Source organism: Curcuma longa, chromosome 2, assembly GCF_044706935.1.
Source record: "Curcuma longa cultivar G26 ecotype Majalengka, Jawa Barat chromosome 2, ITB_CL_G26_1.1, whole genome shotgun sequence".
NCBI lineage: Eukaryota > Viridiplantae > Streptophyta > Magnoliopsida > Zingiberales > Zingiberaceae > Curcuma > Curcuma longa.
In genome coordinates, this window is record NC_133862.1 from 5,077,084 (window position 1) to 5,094,048 (window position 16,965).

The 16,965-nt window shown below is 35.7% G+C and overlaps 3 protein-coding genes across 4 annotated transcripts in view; 1 reads left to right on the forward strand and 2 right to left on the reverse strand.

Annotated features, from left to right (window-relative positions):
• The window catches only part of LOC141821868 (myosin-17-like), a 43,095-nt gene extending 37,932 nt beyond the window's left edge, over window positions 1-5,163 (forward strand). The window contains exons 23-39 of one of the 2 annotated variants that reach the window (XM_074709244.1): window positions 678-776; window positions 928-1,149; window positions 1,381-1,520; window positions 1,702-1,819; window positions 1,898-1,948; window positions 2,065-2,145; window positions 2,246-2,416; window positions 2,599-2,745; window positions 2,855-3,061; window positions 3,189-3,329; window positions 3,411-3,481; window positions 3,582-3,681; window positions 3,744-3,800; window positions 3,906-3,962; window positions 4,045-4,125; window positions 4,601-4,683; window positions 4,761-5,163. In XM_074709244.1, coding sequence (XP_074565345.1) covers window positions 678-776; window positions 928-1,149; window positions 1,381-1,520; window positions 1,702-1,819; window positions 1,898-1,948; window positions 2,065-2,145; window positions 2,246-2,416; window positions 2,599-2,745; window positions 2,855-3,061; window positions 3,189-3,329; window positions 3,411-3,481; window positions 3,582-3,681; window positions 3,744-3,800; window positions 3,906-3,962; window positions 4,045-4,125; window positions 4,601-4,683; window positions 4,761-4,881 — 1,947 coding nt within the window. In that variant the 3' untranslated portion in view covers window positions 4,882-5,163. The remainder of the gene's footprint in view (window positions 1-677; window positions 777-927; window positions 1,150-1,380; window positions 1,521-1,701; window positions 1,820-1,897; window positions 1,949-2,064; window positions 2,146-2,245; window positions 2,417-2,598; window positions 2,746-2,854; window positions 3,062-3,188; window positions 3,330-3,410; window positions 3,482-3,581; window positions 3,682-3,743; window positions 3,801-3,905; window positions 3,963-4,044; window positions 4,126-4,600; window positions 4,684-4,760) is intronic. The other variant, XM_074709243.1, reaches the window with a different exon arrangement.
• A 2,328-nt stretch (window positions 5,164-7,491) lies between these two features.
• On the reverse strand, window positions 7,492-10,699 carry LOC141822504 (uncharacterized). The gene is made up of 4 exons (XM_074709952.1): window positions 10,624-10,699; window positions 10,085-10,220; window positions 8,327-8,690; window positions 7,492-8,237 (listed from the first exon to the last, which is right to left on the reverse strand). Exons 3-4 carry the CDS (start codon window positions 8,687-8,689, stop codon window positions 7,614-7,616), a joined length of 987 nt encoding a protein of 328 aa, XP_074566053.1. The 5' UTR covers window position 8,690; window positions 10,085-10,220; window positions 10,624-10,699; the 3' UTR covers window positions 7,492-7,613.
• A 656-nt stretch (window positions 10,700-11,355) lies between these two features.
• On the reverse strand, window positions 11,356-16,591 carry LOC141822503 (vacuolar-processing enzyme-like). Its single transcript, XM_074709951.1, has 9 exons — window positions 16,356-16,591; window positions 14,470-14,634; window positions 14,228-14,384; window positions 13,563-13,648; window positions 13,294-13,493; window positions 12,829-12,877; window positions 12,524-12,736; window positions 12,138-12,344; window positions 11,356-11,892 (listed from the first exon to the last, which is right to left on the reverse strand). The coding sequence occupies exons 1-9, from the start codon at window positions 16,557-16,559 to the stop codon at window positions 11,710-11,712; spliced, it is 1,464 nt and encodes a 487-aa protein (XP_074566052.1). The 5' UTR covers window positions 16,560-16,591; the 3' UTR covers window positions 11,356-11,709.
• Window positions 16,592-16,965: the final 374 nt, after the last annotated feature.

A 16,965-nucleotide genomic window follows, 5' to 3' on the forward strand; every position in this document is an offset into this window, starting at 1 on the left:
TTTTGATCGGCTACATATATGTTTTCTCTCAATTAAGCTTTATGCAAAACTATATCAGTAGTAATAAAAATCAATTAAATCATATAATATACTATACATACTCTTCTTTTATATACTATACTCCATTATACTTTCCCATACATTTATAGAAGCTGAAGGAATAATCCCTCTCCACAAGTGGTGACGTGCAGGATTATTGCCTATTTTGGTCGGTTCACATTCCCATGTTTATGGGCATGTTTTTCCGCTAGCATGTAAGATGCCTCAAAATTTCAAAAGAAGAGAAAAATAAAAAAAGCTGAACCATAACAGAGCAATGTGCCATGTTTATTAAGTTTCTAAATTTTCAACTGCCAAGATTTTCAAACAGTTTTTTTGTTGTTTTTGATAAGGATCAAGCATCTTTTGTATAGAAAAAAATAAATTTTATTAGTTGCTGAAAAATACTTGTTTCCTTTTTCCTTTTCAATTTTCAATATATTGGAAAATGAATATCAAAGATAGAAAATTTTCATGGACCAAACAACGCAACCTTCCTACAAAATTTCCTGGCAATTTTATGTGATTCTGCAAATCAAATTGAGCCAAAAAAAAAAAAATTGACCTGGGTATTGCCAAAGATATGTTGGGATACATGTGTAGTCAAGATAGCTCGACTTATGATGGTTTTTCCATAGGCTGCAAGGGAGACGGGAGCTCTGAAAGAGGCAAAAGACAAGCTTCAGAAGCGGGTTGAGGAGTTAACTTGGCGTTTACAGTTGGAGAAACGACTAAGAGTAATTATTCTGTCTTAAGTTGATAACATTTCTTGATTTTAGATTTCTGGTAGATGACTGCTTAAATTCTTAGATATAGATATGTCATACTTCTGTTCTGAATGCATCGTACCTATTTACTAGTTGAAATAGTGATATCTTGAGTATGCAGACTGATCTGGAGGAATCAAAAGCACATGAAGTGCGTAAATTACAAACTATGTTATCTGAGATGCAACTACAAGTTGAAGAGACCAAATTAATGCTTATTAGGGAGCGTGATGCCGCACGAAAAGCTCTAGAAGAAGCACCTCCTGTTATTAAGGAGACCACTATCCTGGTTCAGGACATGGAGAAAATCAATTCATTAACAGCTCAAGTTGAACAGTTGAAGGTAGCGTTGCTAATTTCCTTCTGCTAGTATTGCTTCCTGGATGGAAAAAGTGAAATATGTTAGGTATTATGAAGAATAGAAAAGTTTTGAAACATTCCAACTAAAAAGTAATATTTACCTTTTGTGGAAAATATAATATTCTTATTTTGAATGCTTTAGATACTTGATAATTTGTTAATATGAGAAGCTGATTTACTTTATAACTTGTTCCTTCTCTTATTACCATGACAGGCTCTATTGCCAATGGAGAAGCTGGAAAGTGATGCAGCCAAGAAAGCTTACAGTGAGGCACAAGAAAAAAATGATGAACTCATTAAGAAAGTTGAAAATGCTGAAAGACATGCTCATCAGCTTCAAGATACTATTCGGAGGTGCTAACATTTCTTGTTTAGTGACTAGTTGCATACGTTCCTTTTTTACATTGGCAAGCTAACATGAAATCTATGTTTTTTATAATATAAAGTAAAACATTTGGACCCTGTGGCTACCCAGTTCCTAGCACATCTTTGTTTGTAACTGAGATAGAAACTTGCCTTCTGTCTGCCAAAATAGACTTGAAGAGGAAGTATCAAATCTGGCATCAGAGAATCAAGTGCTTCGCCAGCAAGCACTTTCCATTTCACCAACTAGCAGAGTGTTAGCTGTGCATCCAAAAGCAACTATCTTCCCTGTACATACTGTTACTTTAGTTCATACTGATTATTATCTCCTAATATCTGACCTCTATTTGTCTGCGACTTTGTCACAGAGAACACCAGAGAATAATAATGTTCTATCTGGAGAAACAAAACCTCCATTGGTAAGTAAAATTTTCTTTCTTCACTCGACATTGAGAGATGTAGCTTACCTTTATCTGATAAGTAAAGGAGTTAACAATGAGTTGTTGTATTTGCCTAATTATGAGAATATTTGCAGGATTGGAGTCCTGCATTACCAAATCCCAAGAATCTTGAAATTGATGAAAAACCACAAAAGTCATTGAGTGAGAAGCAGCAGGTAGGTTTCTGATCAAATTCCTAGCAAGTTATAATGATGCTGCTATCTTGATAGTGTCCTTCTAACTGGAAACTGATAATAAAACTTTGTTTGTCCTCAGGAAAGTCAGAACTTGCTTCTTAAGTGCATCTCTGAAGAGCTAGGATTCTCCAAGGGTAGACCTGTCACTGCTTGCCTTATATATAAATGCCTCCTCCAGTGGAGATCTTTTGAAGTTGAAAGGACTAATATTTTTGACCAAATAATCCAAGCGATAGGTTCAAAACTTGAGGTAGCTTATCTTTTCCTTGTGCTTTAATTCTGATTTTTTTTTTTTTGGTATCTCAAACTCATGAGAATTGGATGCAAACTCATAACTTCTTTGTACTTCAGCCATAAAAGAGAAACAACACATGTTTCTAATTGATGAAAATTCTATCTTATCAAGTATGACTTTTTTGGTTGATGTCTCAGGATAACACCAATGTATTATCTTATTGGTTGTCAAATACATCTACACTATTGCTTCTTCTTCAACGCACACTGAAAGCAAGTAACATGGGAAGTTTTACTCCACAGAGGCGGAGAACATCAGCTTCTATGTTTGGAAGGATGCCTCAAGTAAACTAGTAGAACTTCTTTATCATGATTTTTCTGGAAATAAATCCACACATTCTCAATTTTGTTTCGGTTTAACTAATTTATTTTAATTTTCAATTTAACTTTTGAGGGAATTCGAGCATCACCTCAGAGTGCTGGAACTCCTTTTCTGAATGGTCGCATGGTTGGTGGATCAAATGACTTGCACCAACTTGAAGCTAAATATCCAGCTTTGCTTTTTAAGCAACAACTTACTGCATTCCTTGAGAAAATTTATGGAATGATAAGGGACAGCTTAAAGAAAGAGATATCTCCTGTTCTTGGCTTGTGTATACAGGTACTTAGGGCGAGTAATCTGTGCCCCTTAGAATCTATTTACTATTACACAGTGCCCCGTAAAGCTAGTTTTTTTGCTTTATTCAAGTTGTTGAGAGGGGAATGTTCCAATGATGCAAAACATGCAGGCTCCAAGGACATCCCGTGCAAGCTTAGTCAAAGGAACTCGTTCACCAGCAAATGCTGTGGCCCAACAAGCTCTTATGGGACACTGGCAAAGTATTGTGAAAAGCTTAACCAACTACATGAAACCACTGAAAGCTAATTATGTAAGTTGGAGTAGAGCTTGACACTCCAATATTCTCATTTGGTATTATTTGATTTGACATTTTCAGATTTTCATCTTTTAGGCCCCTCCATTCCTAGTTCAAAAGTTGTTCACTCAAATATTTTCTTCCATCAATGTTCAACTATTCAACAGGTAACTAATCGATTCAACTATGTAATTCATTGCTTCTGCTATTTCAGTTTGGTCATTCTTTTGCAGAGAGATATGTTAATATATGTTTCTAATTTTGTAGCCTTCTTCTGAGGCGCGAGTGCTGTTCGTTTAGCAATGGGGAATATGTTAAAGCAGGACTTGCTGAATTAGAACGTTGGTGCAATGATGCAACTGAAGAGGTGATCCACGTTCTTGTAAATGTCATCCTTAACCCTAAGCTAAAATATTATTTTTCTCACAGTATGCTGGTTCTTCATGGGATGAATTGAAGCATATTAGGCAGGCTGTTGGATTCCTGGTACATTGTCTTTTGGCAGCCACACATTTGCAAAAGCATATTGAATAACTGTACTTGTTGTCCGGTAACTTATCTTTGAGCTATTAATATTATATTGTGATATAGGTTTTACATCAGAAACCAAAGAAGACACTGAAGGAGATAACCAAAGATTTATGCCCAGTTGAGACCACATAAATATTCAAAGTTTCAGTCATTTAGATTGTCAGTAACGAACTGTTTTTTGGTTTGATTTGGTTTTCAGGTTCTTAGCATACAACAGCTATACAGAATCAGTACTATGTACTGGGATGACAAGTATGGCACACACAGCGTTTCATCAGAGGTCTGATTTCATTTAGATTTGTTCTTAAGTTGCACTCTGTTTAGTATATATATATATATATATATATATATATATATATATATTTCACATACATAATTTTCATATTCACAATGGAATAGCCAAGTGTAGTACCAACTAAGTTAGTGTAGAGACAAAATAGAGAGCAATTGAGGCACCAATTTGATGGGGCCAGTCTCGTGAAGCAATAATGGCAAGGAAGTCCTCAAAGTTTTTTTTCTAGTGTCTGGTAATATTCTTGTTGACATAACCAACTGATGGGAGACAATTGGGAATAAATATATTGGCCTATACCAAGTCTTCCGTTTCATAGCTTGCCTTTGGGACAATCATATCTTTCTATTTGAGTGAGATTGATGGTATCAACTTATTTTGCTAATACCTTCAAACAGTTCTGTTGCACTTTTAGGTCTTTCCAAGTAATGACATGAGTTTTTTTTAAAAAAAATTTTTATAGATCATTTCAAGTATGAGACTTATGATGGCCGAGGGCTCAACTAATTCTTCCGGTAGTTCTTTCTTGTTAGATGATGATTCCAGGTAAGCCGTAAACTTTTTCTTCCTCTGTTCCACATTTTAGTTACTATAAATTAGATTTACATTCTGCTTTGATGCAGCATTCCATTTTCGGTTGATGATATCTCAAAATCAAAATCAATGACAGAAATAGATATAGCAGATATCGATCCACCGCCTTTCCTTTGTCAGAGTTCGGGCTTTGCATTTTTGGCACAATGAAAGTAGCAACTGTTGCCCTCCTGTTTATCCACTGCTTATGCCTTTGTGCCTGTGCATAAATTTCTGCCTTGCCCTCATGTGTATATGATATCCTTCCATCCTGACCATATCATCAAGTAAACAGAGTAGTTGGTAGTAAATATTTGGGTCTAATTTTCTTTCATTTTTCTTGTAATTTTTTTATGTCCACCTTTCATTCATTCCACAGATTCTTTATGTAGTTTATTGCCTTTTGGCAACATTCATCTGTTATTTATGTAAATTACAGGTCAAGCAAGAAAGATGTTGTAGAGCTTCTTTGTTCTCCTATCTAAAATGTGTAAGGCCAACATCATTATGAAAAGTGATTGTTGCGTTTGCATTTGCACCTTCATATACGTGCAGTGAGTCATCTAAAATGTATCACCTCGTATCATATACCTATCCATACAAAGGCAGTTACAAACTGTTTTTTTGTCTTTTCAATTTTTTTATTTTGACTTTTATTTATAATCTAGATATTTAATTTTTTGAATCGATTAATCTTGAAGATTATTTGTTCAGTGTCGTAGATATTTTCCACAAGTCATCGAGAGGTGAAGTGGTTGTCTTCATCCTGCATATAATGCAATCATTTATTATTAACTAATTTGAACAGAAGGAAAGGAATTTGATTGGTTCAGTAGCCTTTTGTCTTTTTAATTTTTCATAAATATTTAATTTTTCATATTGATTAATTCGAGGATGAGCGATTCAATTCACATAAACTTTTTATCGACCAAGCTTTTTGTTATGTCACCTCTTCTAGTTTTTTATTTTTAAGGTTTTTGTTAACTGTGCCGGCTTTAAGTCCTATCGTGTGCCAATTTTTCTCCCTCAACTGGAATTTATTTTCATTTAATTAAAGTACTCTGACTCGAATCATTTCTGAAATAAAAATAATAAATTATTAATAGGTTTCTTATTCAATTTTAAGTTAAAATTGTCAATAATAGTTTGAAATTTCATTTATTTATTACCTACCATTTATTTTGCATAATCCTCATCCATCAGCAAATAAAAATGATACGATTATCTAAATTCAAGGAAAATAATTAAAGCGAATTTAACCCTAACTATATTAAACGAATAGTAATTTAAAATTTATTTATATATATATATATATATATATATATATATCGATAAAAAAATTATGCAAAGCTAGAATTTTAAAATTAAGTTATGAATAAATTGTTGGCTGCGACTAATTATATATCAATTAATATTTACTGTTACATTAATTTCTTATAAACCTTCATATCATATGTATTTTCATGTCTTTGGGCATAATGCCGCGATAGGATATCCAATTTGTCATCCAGATACTCACAATTTGATTCCCAACTACGATGTATTTGTAGAAATTTTCTTTTAAATAGAGAGCGCAATCAAAGAACGTCGGACGTCTGAGCTGACTGCTACGTGCACTTCCTGATTTACCTTGGTGGCATGTAGAAAACTTCCGTGGGACTGCGCCATCACCTTCAGTATAGTCGGCTAATTGAGATTTATCATTGTATTTTCATAATTTACGTGGAGGATTTAAGGTGCTTTTTTTCTATCAAAGGATTAGCGTGAATTACACTCTGTTTGGATGGGATGAGGGAAGGTTCATTAACGGAAGGGGAAGGAAGGGGAAGGGAAGGAAAGGGAAGGGAAGAGAAGTATTTATATTTTTCTTGTTTGGGAGGAAGGGAAGGTTCATTAACGTAACATGTGTTACCTTGTTTGGAAGGAAGGGGAAGGAAATGAAGGTTAAATATATAAAATTACAAAAATATCCTTACTTGTTAAAATAAATCTATAATAATTTGACAATAACTATTTGTTAGACATTTTATTTTGTCTAATGCCTTGATAACTCCTCCCTTAACTTGAACTTGCTGCACACATAATATAAAGAGAACGATGAGATTTTTCTCCAAACTTAACTGCTACATATAACAGAAGAGCTAATGCTAATTTGTAGTTATGATTGTTGCCTTAACAGAATATTATACCTTTGGCGACTGTTCTCCAAGACTCTCAGTTTCACTTTGGAATTTCCTAAATCATTAGTACATTGAAAAGATGCATTCATTTCTGTGATAGGTGGAGAAGCCAGTTTGGAGTAATTTGAATTTGACGTCTTTATCAATGTTTCACAAGCTTCTTTATGTCTATTTAGACATGAGATTTCCTCATATTTCTTTTTATCATCAGTAGGTGAATGATTACCAGGCTTTATAATTGTTAATTTCGGTTGAAGAGAGTGTGCAAGAAGCCTCTGAGCAAATTCAGAAGAACCAGAAGATATATACTTTGTGTTTCCACCAAATGAACGATACCTGGCCAATGAAGTTCCATTTCCAGTACCAGTGGGTGTGGCCACAACCGTTTCAATGAAACTTTGTTTTGTATCAATAGGGTCATTGACTTGTTCGTCAATCAAAATTACAAATTAAATCCACCCCTTCAAAGTCTAGAAATGAAGTCCACGGCAAGGACATAGCATCCAAGTACATAACATCAAGTAACAAGTCTTATATTAAATAATAATAGTTTACCAAACATCCAAAATCATCCAAGTACATAGCATCCAAAGACATAGCATCAAGTAACAAGTCTTACATTAAATAATAATAGTTTACCAAACATCCAAAATCATCCAAGTACATAGCATCCAAATGCATATTACATAATATCCAAATATATTGCATCTAACAAGTAACAAACTAATCATGCAGTAGATTCTTTCTATCCATCATTTGGAATAATAAATTTTTGCGATATTCCAAAGGGCATCCAAGTAAAGCTCTCAACATCTTCGGGCGTTCAACAAGATACAAATAGCATTTAGAAACTCTATATTGCTCAACACCTAATTGAGTCAACAAGCTCCACACTTCATTCTCAGGAATGGGAAGTTCATTTGACTTAACCATTTCATGTGTTGAACTCATAATGGCTTGAGCTACATGGTCAATTGCTTTACTTATACTGTCATCATCAACTTTACCTTTCTTTGCACTCTTGTTCTTTGATGATGCTCCAACAAAAGAGTTAGCTTGAGATTTAGTTGGTTCAGAATTAGGAGTTGGAATTTGAACATCCTCATTAATTGCATTTGAATTATCCAAATGAATTTCTTGTTGAGAGATCATAAGATCAACTTCATCAATGGTTTCAAACTGATTTTCACCAATATTATTCTCCACTTCCATGCTAGTCCTTTTTTTTCGCATTTCTGACGCAGTGTTGGCATGTTGTCCTGTAGCCCTATCTTTCCCATATAATTGAACTAACTTTTCATAATTTCGAATAGGCTTGCTCTTCCATTCGGCAGCTGCTGGTTTGATCTACAAATTACAAGATAATTGTATCAAATATTCATTCATAGATAGTATCACAAAAGAAAATCAAATATATTTTTTAAATGCATACACACCTCAATTAGTTGTTGCCAAACTTCAAGTTCAGCACTGAAGAATTCTGTGATGGGATCCCATGCAAAACCACTCATACCATTTTTGAATATATCATAACATGAAAACCAGCCTCTTTTAATATGTTTCATGCGATTTTGAACCTTATCCTTATCAATAAATTTGTCGAGAAATTTTTCTTTCAATTCATTCACAATATTTTCGAATGCATGTGTAGTAAATGTTCCACCAACCCTGTTGCCTATATTATGTTGGTTCAAATATGCATCAATAAGAGCATCATCCATTACTTTATTCCAAACACATTGATTATTCGCCTTGTTTGCACTTGCATTTTCACTTTGCCAGTTCTTCTTTTTTGACATCCTTAAAAATTAAAATATAGTAACAATCAAACATACAATCCCATAAATAGTCATATGACATAACATTCAAGTAACATAATAAATTAAAATGTCAACATTCACAATCATCCAATTACAAGATAATTTGTCCAAAACCACAAGATAAACAAATTAACATAAATATCACATATTATAATCTAACCACATAGCCGCAGCTATGGAATCCCTAATCAATTCTCCCCTTCTTGCAACTTAATGAAATCATTATGTTTATCGTTTTGATCACCCATCTATAATCAAATAAATAAAAATAAATAAATTAATATCATACAAGATATTCATACTGTTAAATAGAAAGTAAAAAAAATCCAAGAAAGAATTTTGTTAGATCTAAATTTTGTGAGATAGTAAATCCAATCTAGAGGAAATTTGGAAACAGTAAATTTAGTTGTTATACAGTCATGATGCTCCATGAACAATTACAAGATTTAATCACAAAAGAGCTACTTTACATGATACTGCTACAGTGGTCATACATATCTAAAAAAAAAATAAAGCTTGAGGAAGACTAAAAAAAAGGTGGTTTACATGATGCTGCAATAAAAAAGGCTTGAGGAAGATAAAAAAAATAAAGGCTTGAGGAAGATAAAAACATGACAACTCCTACATAGGATGCTCCTATAGTGGTCATGTATGCTTAGTCAAACGTTTGAACAAAAGCACTCAGCTTCATTCCTATAATCAGTCCTCGTCCCTTGAACAGCTGCAGCTGCCGAAAGAAAAAGAATAAATATAGCCCTGAATAGCCTTCAATAGCCTAATTGGCATCATATACCTTTTCTTGAGTCTAACATGGAAAAAGAGAGTTGTACTCATTCTGCACTGTATACTTCTAGAAGCTAGTCCCCGTCTAAATATCCTAATGTTGGGTTTCTCAGGACTACTAATTAAAGCTGGTGCTGGTGCGGGGTCTTAAGAAGATGAGTTCACCCTAGTTGCTCAGCAGACCTGTGTTTTTTTTGCTTAAAATCAATTCTTTTGCCTAGGTCTTTATAGCTAGGGATTGAGATTAGTGGGACTATGAGGAATACAATTCATATGAATGAAAACTATTCTTTAATAAAGAGCCACTCAATGGAACCATACGATATGGATAGAACCCAATGAGGGGAATCAAACAATATAAGGTACATATTAATTAATGAACTATATGCAACACACATTAAAACTCATCACAACGAACAACTAACTTAGTAAGAACAGAAGTTTTATTATCTCTATCTCAGTAATTCAAGCATACTGTAATAATCAGTAATCAGGGTGGAAAGGAGCTTTTTTTTCCGAGCAAACTGTTCGTGAGGAAGAAAAAGGTGATTCCGAGCAAACTGTTCGTGAAGACTTGAGGAAGAAAAAGACCTGAAGTGATGAGGGCTGCGTTGGGACGGCGATGAGGCTCCGCTTCTGTGTGACGGCTGCGTTGGGACGGCGATGAGGCTCCGCTTCTGTTTGACGGCTGCTTTGGGACGGCGATGAGACGAGAGGCCGAGAGCTGCTGCGTTGGGACGGAAAGGAGCGACAAATTAACCTAATGGATGATTTGTTTTAATAAATAATATTTTAATAGAGAGGTAAAATTAGAATAAATAATTTTTATATTTTTCTTTCCCTTTCTTACCCTCTGATTCGGGGTGTAATGGAAAGCTTACCCTTCTTTCCCCTTCCCCTCCATTTTTTCCCTTCCTTACCCTTCTTTCCCTTTCCCTCACCTCCTCCCAAACAGAGCGTTAAGGTGAAGAAATTTGGCAAAGAAACAATCATGTCAACTAGTCTAAATAATCGCACCAAATAATTAGTTTACCAAACTTTGCGTCATTAGTTGATTTGTTTGAACAATGCAAATAATCCAAAGAACAAGAGACGCAGAGGTGATTAGCTCCAATGGATAATTAGTTTACCTCGAATTTTTCCTCCAATTGGAAGTGGACCTAAGAATGGTAGTCGGGTGGATGGACCACGGAGAGCGCCGGCCGGATCCTGCGCTCAAAAGATTCGACAGCGGCCTCGTCCTCCGCTGCTAAGGACGCCGCCAAGTCGGGGCTCACTTGAGCGACAGCAGTGGCCGGCTGAGGACCGGGGTTACCGATTTGCTCCTCGTCGGCGGAGGAGGAGGAGGAGGAGGAGGAGCCGACCACCATGGCGGACGATCGAAAGGAACCCAACCGAGATCAAGAAACAGATGGACAAAAACTACAGAAGAGGGAATCGAGGAGAAGACAGCTGATTACCTCTGGGCATCGATAGATCTCCATGACAGCGGCGGATCGGAGCTGAGTCGAAAGCCGATTGATTAGGGTTTGAGGAGGCGGCGAAGGAATCGCAGAGGGACGGAGCGGAGAAAGCGAAGAGACCTATCGCGAACTGCTGTAACGACTTTTTTCTTGGTAGCGGACTGGATCGGAGTTAAATAGCAGCGATTATAACGGTTTGACGGGATGGTAGTGATAGCATGTGGGTTGCCTTCGTGATGGGCCTCATAGTTAAATGGGCCCATTAATATTTAGTTATTTCATGTATAAATTGTTAAAAAGGGAAAAGAAATTAAAAAAAGGACATTATTTATTATTTATTGGAATGTCCATGACACATCTCATTAAAAATGAAGAAAAAAGAAAAAACCAAAAGCTTAATTCACTGACAACTTAAACTCCATTTTCACTAATTAAACAAGAAGTTACACAGTTGGAGTAGGAAATATAGATAGACAAATAGATATATAAAATAGTCTCCAACCATCTTAATTTATATTTACATTGTTGGAGAAGATAGTCAAGCAATACCTTTACTATATCGTGATGAATGTGCTTTGTCCTCCTTTTGTGTGATACACATATAGCTGAAGAATATAGGTCACTGACCATGTGGAGCCGCTGAGATGACGGATTCCACCTTTTGCTGAAGTATAACTGGAGAATATAACTAAGCAACTTGACTATAGATTTATGCACAAGTATTAACATGACGACGAACAGTCCATCGCGAGTTTAGGCACTGAAACCCTTGTGGAGAGAACTCCAGGGATTGGTGGGGATGCTAGTGCAAGCTTGTGCGGAAACCTTCGCCATGGCCTCTACGCTGACACCTGCGTTGCAAATGTTTGCCAGAGCGCGCGTGTGTTTCATCCCATACTGAGAGAGAGATCCGCAATGCATCTCGAAAGTCCTCACCTAGAAAGAAAGATCACTTTCTAATGAGAGGAGGAAAGGGAGAAAAATTCTAATTCAGTCTGATGATGCAAATGTTGAGGAAGTTATCAAGAATGAATTGAGTTTCAATTCTAGATTTGGACATGTCTTAGTGATTCAACTTGTCGCTCTAATGAGCATGCAAGTGCCTTTTAGAATAATTCATAGACATGTTAAAACAAGTATGAACTAAAATTGTTTTAAAAATAACTGATCAGTATGCTCACCATCGATCTGAGGCAGGACCAATCATCCACCAAAGCCTGGCCTGAAGGACGAACCATTTTCAGCACTTCTGATCCTCGTTCAGAACCAAACAACAAGTTCCCAATCAGTTCTACACTAGCATCTACATGCAAGCGATGAGCCAGTACATCAACTAATTCCTTGTGGGCATCAAGCTTCTGGGATGAGCCTAGAGGTGCCCTTTGATACTTCAGAAGGGAAATGGAAGATTTTAGTCATAAACAACGAGCAAATCAACATGTTAGATGAAGATAATTCTAAACATCAGCATTGACCACTGAAACCATGAAAATTATACAAAGAGCAGAAGGAAGTAAGAGAATTAAGAGCACATGTAACACAAATTAGGTAGTCGAGAAGCACCAACCTTATGCCAAAAATAGACTAGATCTGCATCCCGTTGGTTAACAGAAGCTTTATGAAAATACAATGAATTATCTTCGTTAAAAGTGGCGTTCTCATTAGCAGGATTGGAACCCAGGTACGAGAAAAGGTTTTCCGCATTGAGTTCTACATCTCCATATTGCATAACATGTGAACCACCGCTATATGTCTCACCAACTGAAGTTCTGGTTTTGACCTGTAAAGGATGTAGGACGAAGAAATTCAAACCCAAAAGGCTATCAAACTAACTACTGCCAAGAAACACAAACCAAATTCAGAAGTGCTTACAAGTTGATACTGCTGCTTCAATGTTTCAGTCCGTAAATTGTGTATATCACTGCATATATGGGTAACAGATTGCATAGAATTAGTCAGATATCACAAAAGCCAAGCAAGCTTGTACCAAATTTTGTATAGAATTTTTTTATTTTAACAACTTATCAAACACTCCTTTCTTTCATATACGCTAAAGAACCCTATTCTAGAGATATCTAAAAAGGGAAGTTTAGCTTATTTGATTTGATTTGATGTCAAACACTCCAGACTCCCAGAAGAGTATAACACATACCATGTTGCTAAAAATATTACCAAGAAGAGACATGGAAAAGATCATTCATCATTCAACATCACTAAACATTTTTTTCTAAGGATATGCATGCAATGGTTCTAAAGATTTTACCACTGGTCACGACTGAAGTCCTATTCATGACCTAACAATAAGTCAAACTGGATAACATTATGTAGTTCATGTACCTGTCTTCCATCCAAGAAACACTATACAAGTCACCTAAGCAGCTGTGGAATTCTGGAGGAGGGCTAGGGTAATCTCCAGGGCAATAAGTTCCCCAACTACTCTCGTAAGCATTTGCTGCCGTTGTTGCATAAATATTTATGTCTTCTGGGAGAAGACCCTCAAAAATACTCCCTGATTCACAAGCTTCAAGATAAAATACCTGAAACATCAAAGTGAGCAATAAATTATGTGCGCTTATGAAATTAGATAATGTCATAGAGGTTGTTACCAAGCTTTTGTAAGACCCCAAAGCATGTTTTTTCTTCAACACACCAACCAACTCGTCACTATATAGGTAAGGATATGTGGGCATCCCTACAAATTTCCAAGTGTCAGTGCCTCATTATCACTGTTTCTATCGACAAAGGAAGATGCAACAAAAGATAAGTCATGAAGTTGTTCCCCCTTAATCTTCTTTGATTCTTTTCAGTGTTAAATTACATCCTCTAAGAAAAGACTGTTGTGTCAGATTAACTTCATGAATCATGACAGTCCCAAACTATCCCATCCTTTATGTTATATTTACTTGGATGGAATTAAGAGGGGAAACGATATGAAAAGGAATAAAATTATTATTTTGTCTTGTTTATTTGGAAGGAAATGGAGACAAGGAAAAAATTTAATTCCATCAAATCCCTCTATTTTATGTTAACAAAATTAAGTGGAAAGGGAGGCAAATGAAGTTTAACCAATGACTAAAAGCATAGATAAGTAAGATTATTTATTTTCTTTGGTTCCACCAAAATAAACACGAAAAATAAAATAGAGTGAAAACAAGATGATTCATTTCTATCCTACTTCCTCTCCTTCAAATAAGTATAGCATTAAACATTAGATAAATGATATGTGTATTCAAAAATGTAATGGCATGACAAAATCTAGGAAAGTACTCACCAAGAATCCCTGGTCCACCATGATCAGAGTAAAATACAAAAATATGATCATCTGGACCGCTATCAACTACTTTTCCACTACCTCCATTTAGAGCAGTTTTATTTCCAAGGAGAACAGCCAAGAAATTGTTCACAGTAACATCCTCTCCAACATAATCCTGCAAGGAATTGATCCAAACTGAGACAAGTAATCTAGGGCAACCAAGAAATATTGAGAATGAAGTGTGTTAAAAAAGATCAAACCTTTGGAACTCCAGCATACACATCTCCACCCTCGGGATGATTGATTAGGACTCCTGGTCTTGGGTTGTGCTTGTGGTATGCAATGTCATCATACATGAAAACAATAATATTCTCATCTTTCAGTCCACCGTTCTTCATTATTTGATATGCATGACAAATATCTGCCTGAGTTTATGCTTTAAAGTGTTAGGATCCATGTACAATGAAGAGTGCATACAGATAGACAAAGGAACTATTATTTCGTACAAGAATTCCTTAAAATTCATTTTAAAAAAGAAGGTATTTTCAACAGAACTTTGTAAGACAAGAAAAAGAGAAAAAGTACATGAAAATGATCACCCAATGCACCAACTACAGGTGCTAGCAAACTATGTTTACAATTAGCCTTATTACCTAATACCAACAAAGAAAAGATTCATGCTTCGTACATCTGGCATGTCACACTACTGGAGAAAATTTGTCTAACTAAGATTGGTGAAGCAGCTCATACACCACCTGTTGAGATCAATATGGCTAAAAAACTTCATGTAGAACCTACCACAGATTGGTGAGATATCTTACTCTGTCGTCTAGATGCTGACAAAAAACAATATATTCACAGAATAGAAAATCACCTTGTTTTTGTGGTTGAAGCAATCCACCTCTTCAACATCTAAATAAATAAAAGGTGGACACATATATGGTACAAGTCTAGCTTTTCTATGAATCAAGAAGCAACCTCTATGAACAGCAAATGATAACATGCATAATTCACATACAAGAAAATGATTTACATGGTTTGAATTGCATCTATTTCTCAAAGAGAGAAAAAAAAACAAGGACAAAAATTATCCTCACTCATGCAAATAAATTTTCACTTCATTAGATAACTCTCAAATCAAGATCAAGGAGCAAAAATTAAAAACGCAATTCAAGCATTTTTAGACACCTAATACACTTCCTCAAAAGAACTCTCCACTCTGTTTACGCTTTGTACCCCATGATTCTCAAGGTGAAAGAATCCAGAACCACAACTCAAAACCTGAGAACTGACATAGCCCAAATCAAAAAAATTAGGGTGTTTTTGGTTTATAGGAATCCTTATTCTATTTTCTATGAGTTTTCATAGAATTTTATATTTGCTTACTAAACTAAATTTGGAACATCAATTATGATTTCTTAATCATCCTTCGTAACTCTTTCTTGCTCTATTCTAAGGTTTTATTCTTCCTCTATTTTATTATCGAGATAATACTTATCCTTACTCTATTGTTGCTCTATTCCTGCAATAACTCATTTGGCACCCGCACCACTAGACCACATCTTCAATCGTGTGTGCATGTTTAGGTTGTGGTTTAGCCTGTAGAGTTGAATAGAAACTGAGCCACAACAGCCAGTCAAAACGACCCAACAAACAATACGAAACAGGGGACCAAATGGATTGAACAAATTAAATAAAAGGTAAAAAACAGAAAGTTTCAATTGGTCCCATTCAAAATTTTCCCCATTAAAAAATCAGTTTACCCACTAAAGTTGTCAAATTAATTTCATTACGCCCTTCTCGATTGTTTTACAAATCTCTTATATTATTAGCAAATCTTCATGCAAACAAAGAGATAACACGGAACAAAAAAAAAGTTTTAAGAAAAAAAACAAGCATAAAATCTCCAAAGAAAAAGCATAGAAATTGACCATGTTTTCAGACTGACAAGCTTCAAATCCCTTTTTTTGAATTAGAATTTATATCTCCACGCAAAAAATAAAAATGTTCTAAACTTATCAGATAAAAAGGGGGACAAAAAGTATATCATCGAACTTAAAACAAGAAACTTAGTACATAGACAATTACAAAGCAATCTAGAACTAAAAGAGGAGAGATAAATGAACACGACGGATTCAAAAAATACCTGATGACGATAGTTGTAAAAACCGTTGGATCCAGCGATGAGCACTGCCCATCGGGTGCCTACGGAGTCGCCGCTACCTTCTTCGACCCTCAGACCCTCGCTTCTATCGGAAGGAAGCATTATGGGGTTTCTTATAGCGTCAGAAAGAATAATCAAGAAGAGGAAAGCTACGGCGAGGAGGGATCCGGCGGCGGAGCGGCCCATCGTGACGTACGATCAACCGGAGGAAGGAAACGGCGACGAAGAGCGAGGAACAAGCGAAGAAGCAGAGTCTCATTTATAGAAGGCTGGGCTCATGCTTTACTTGTCGTGCTGTTGCTGATGCATGGATCGCAACCGTCGGTTCTGTGCGGGACCCGGCAAAGAGACATGGAGATAACTTACACCCGCGAGACAGAATTCACACATCTTGTTCATTTTTCGCTGGCCTTCACTAATTTCGATTAATTTAATTTATTTTTAATAGATACAATTATTTGAATGGCCACTGTTGGCCGACGTGGACAATAATAAAGAACGATTCCATGTCACTTTCAAGAGGAAAAAATGGGAATCTAGGGAGGTCAAGAAATCAACGAGATTCCCATTTTTTCAAATTCATGGAAGGGTT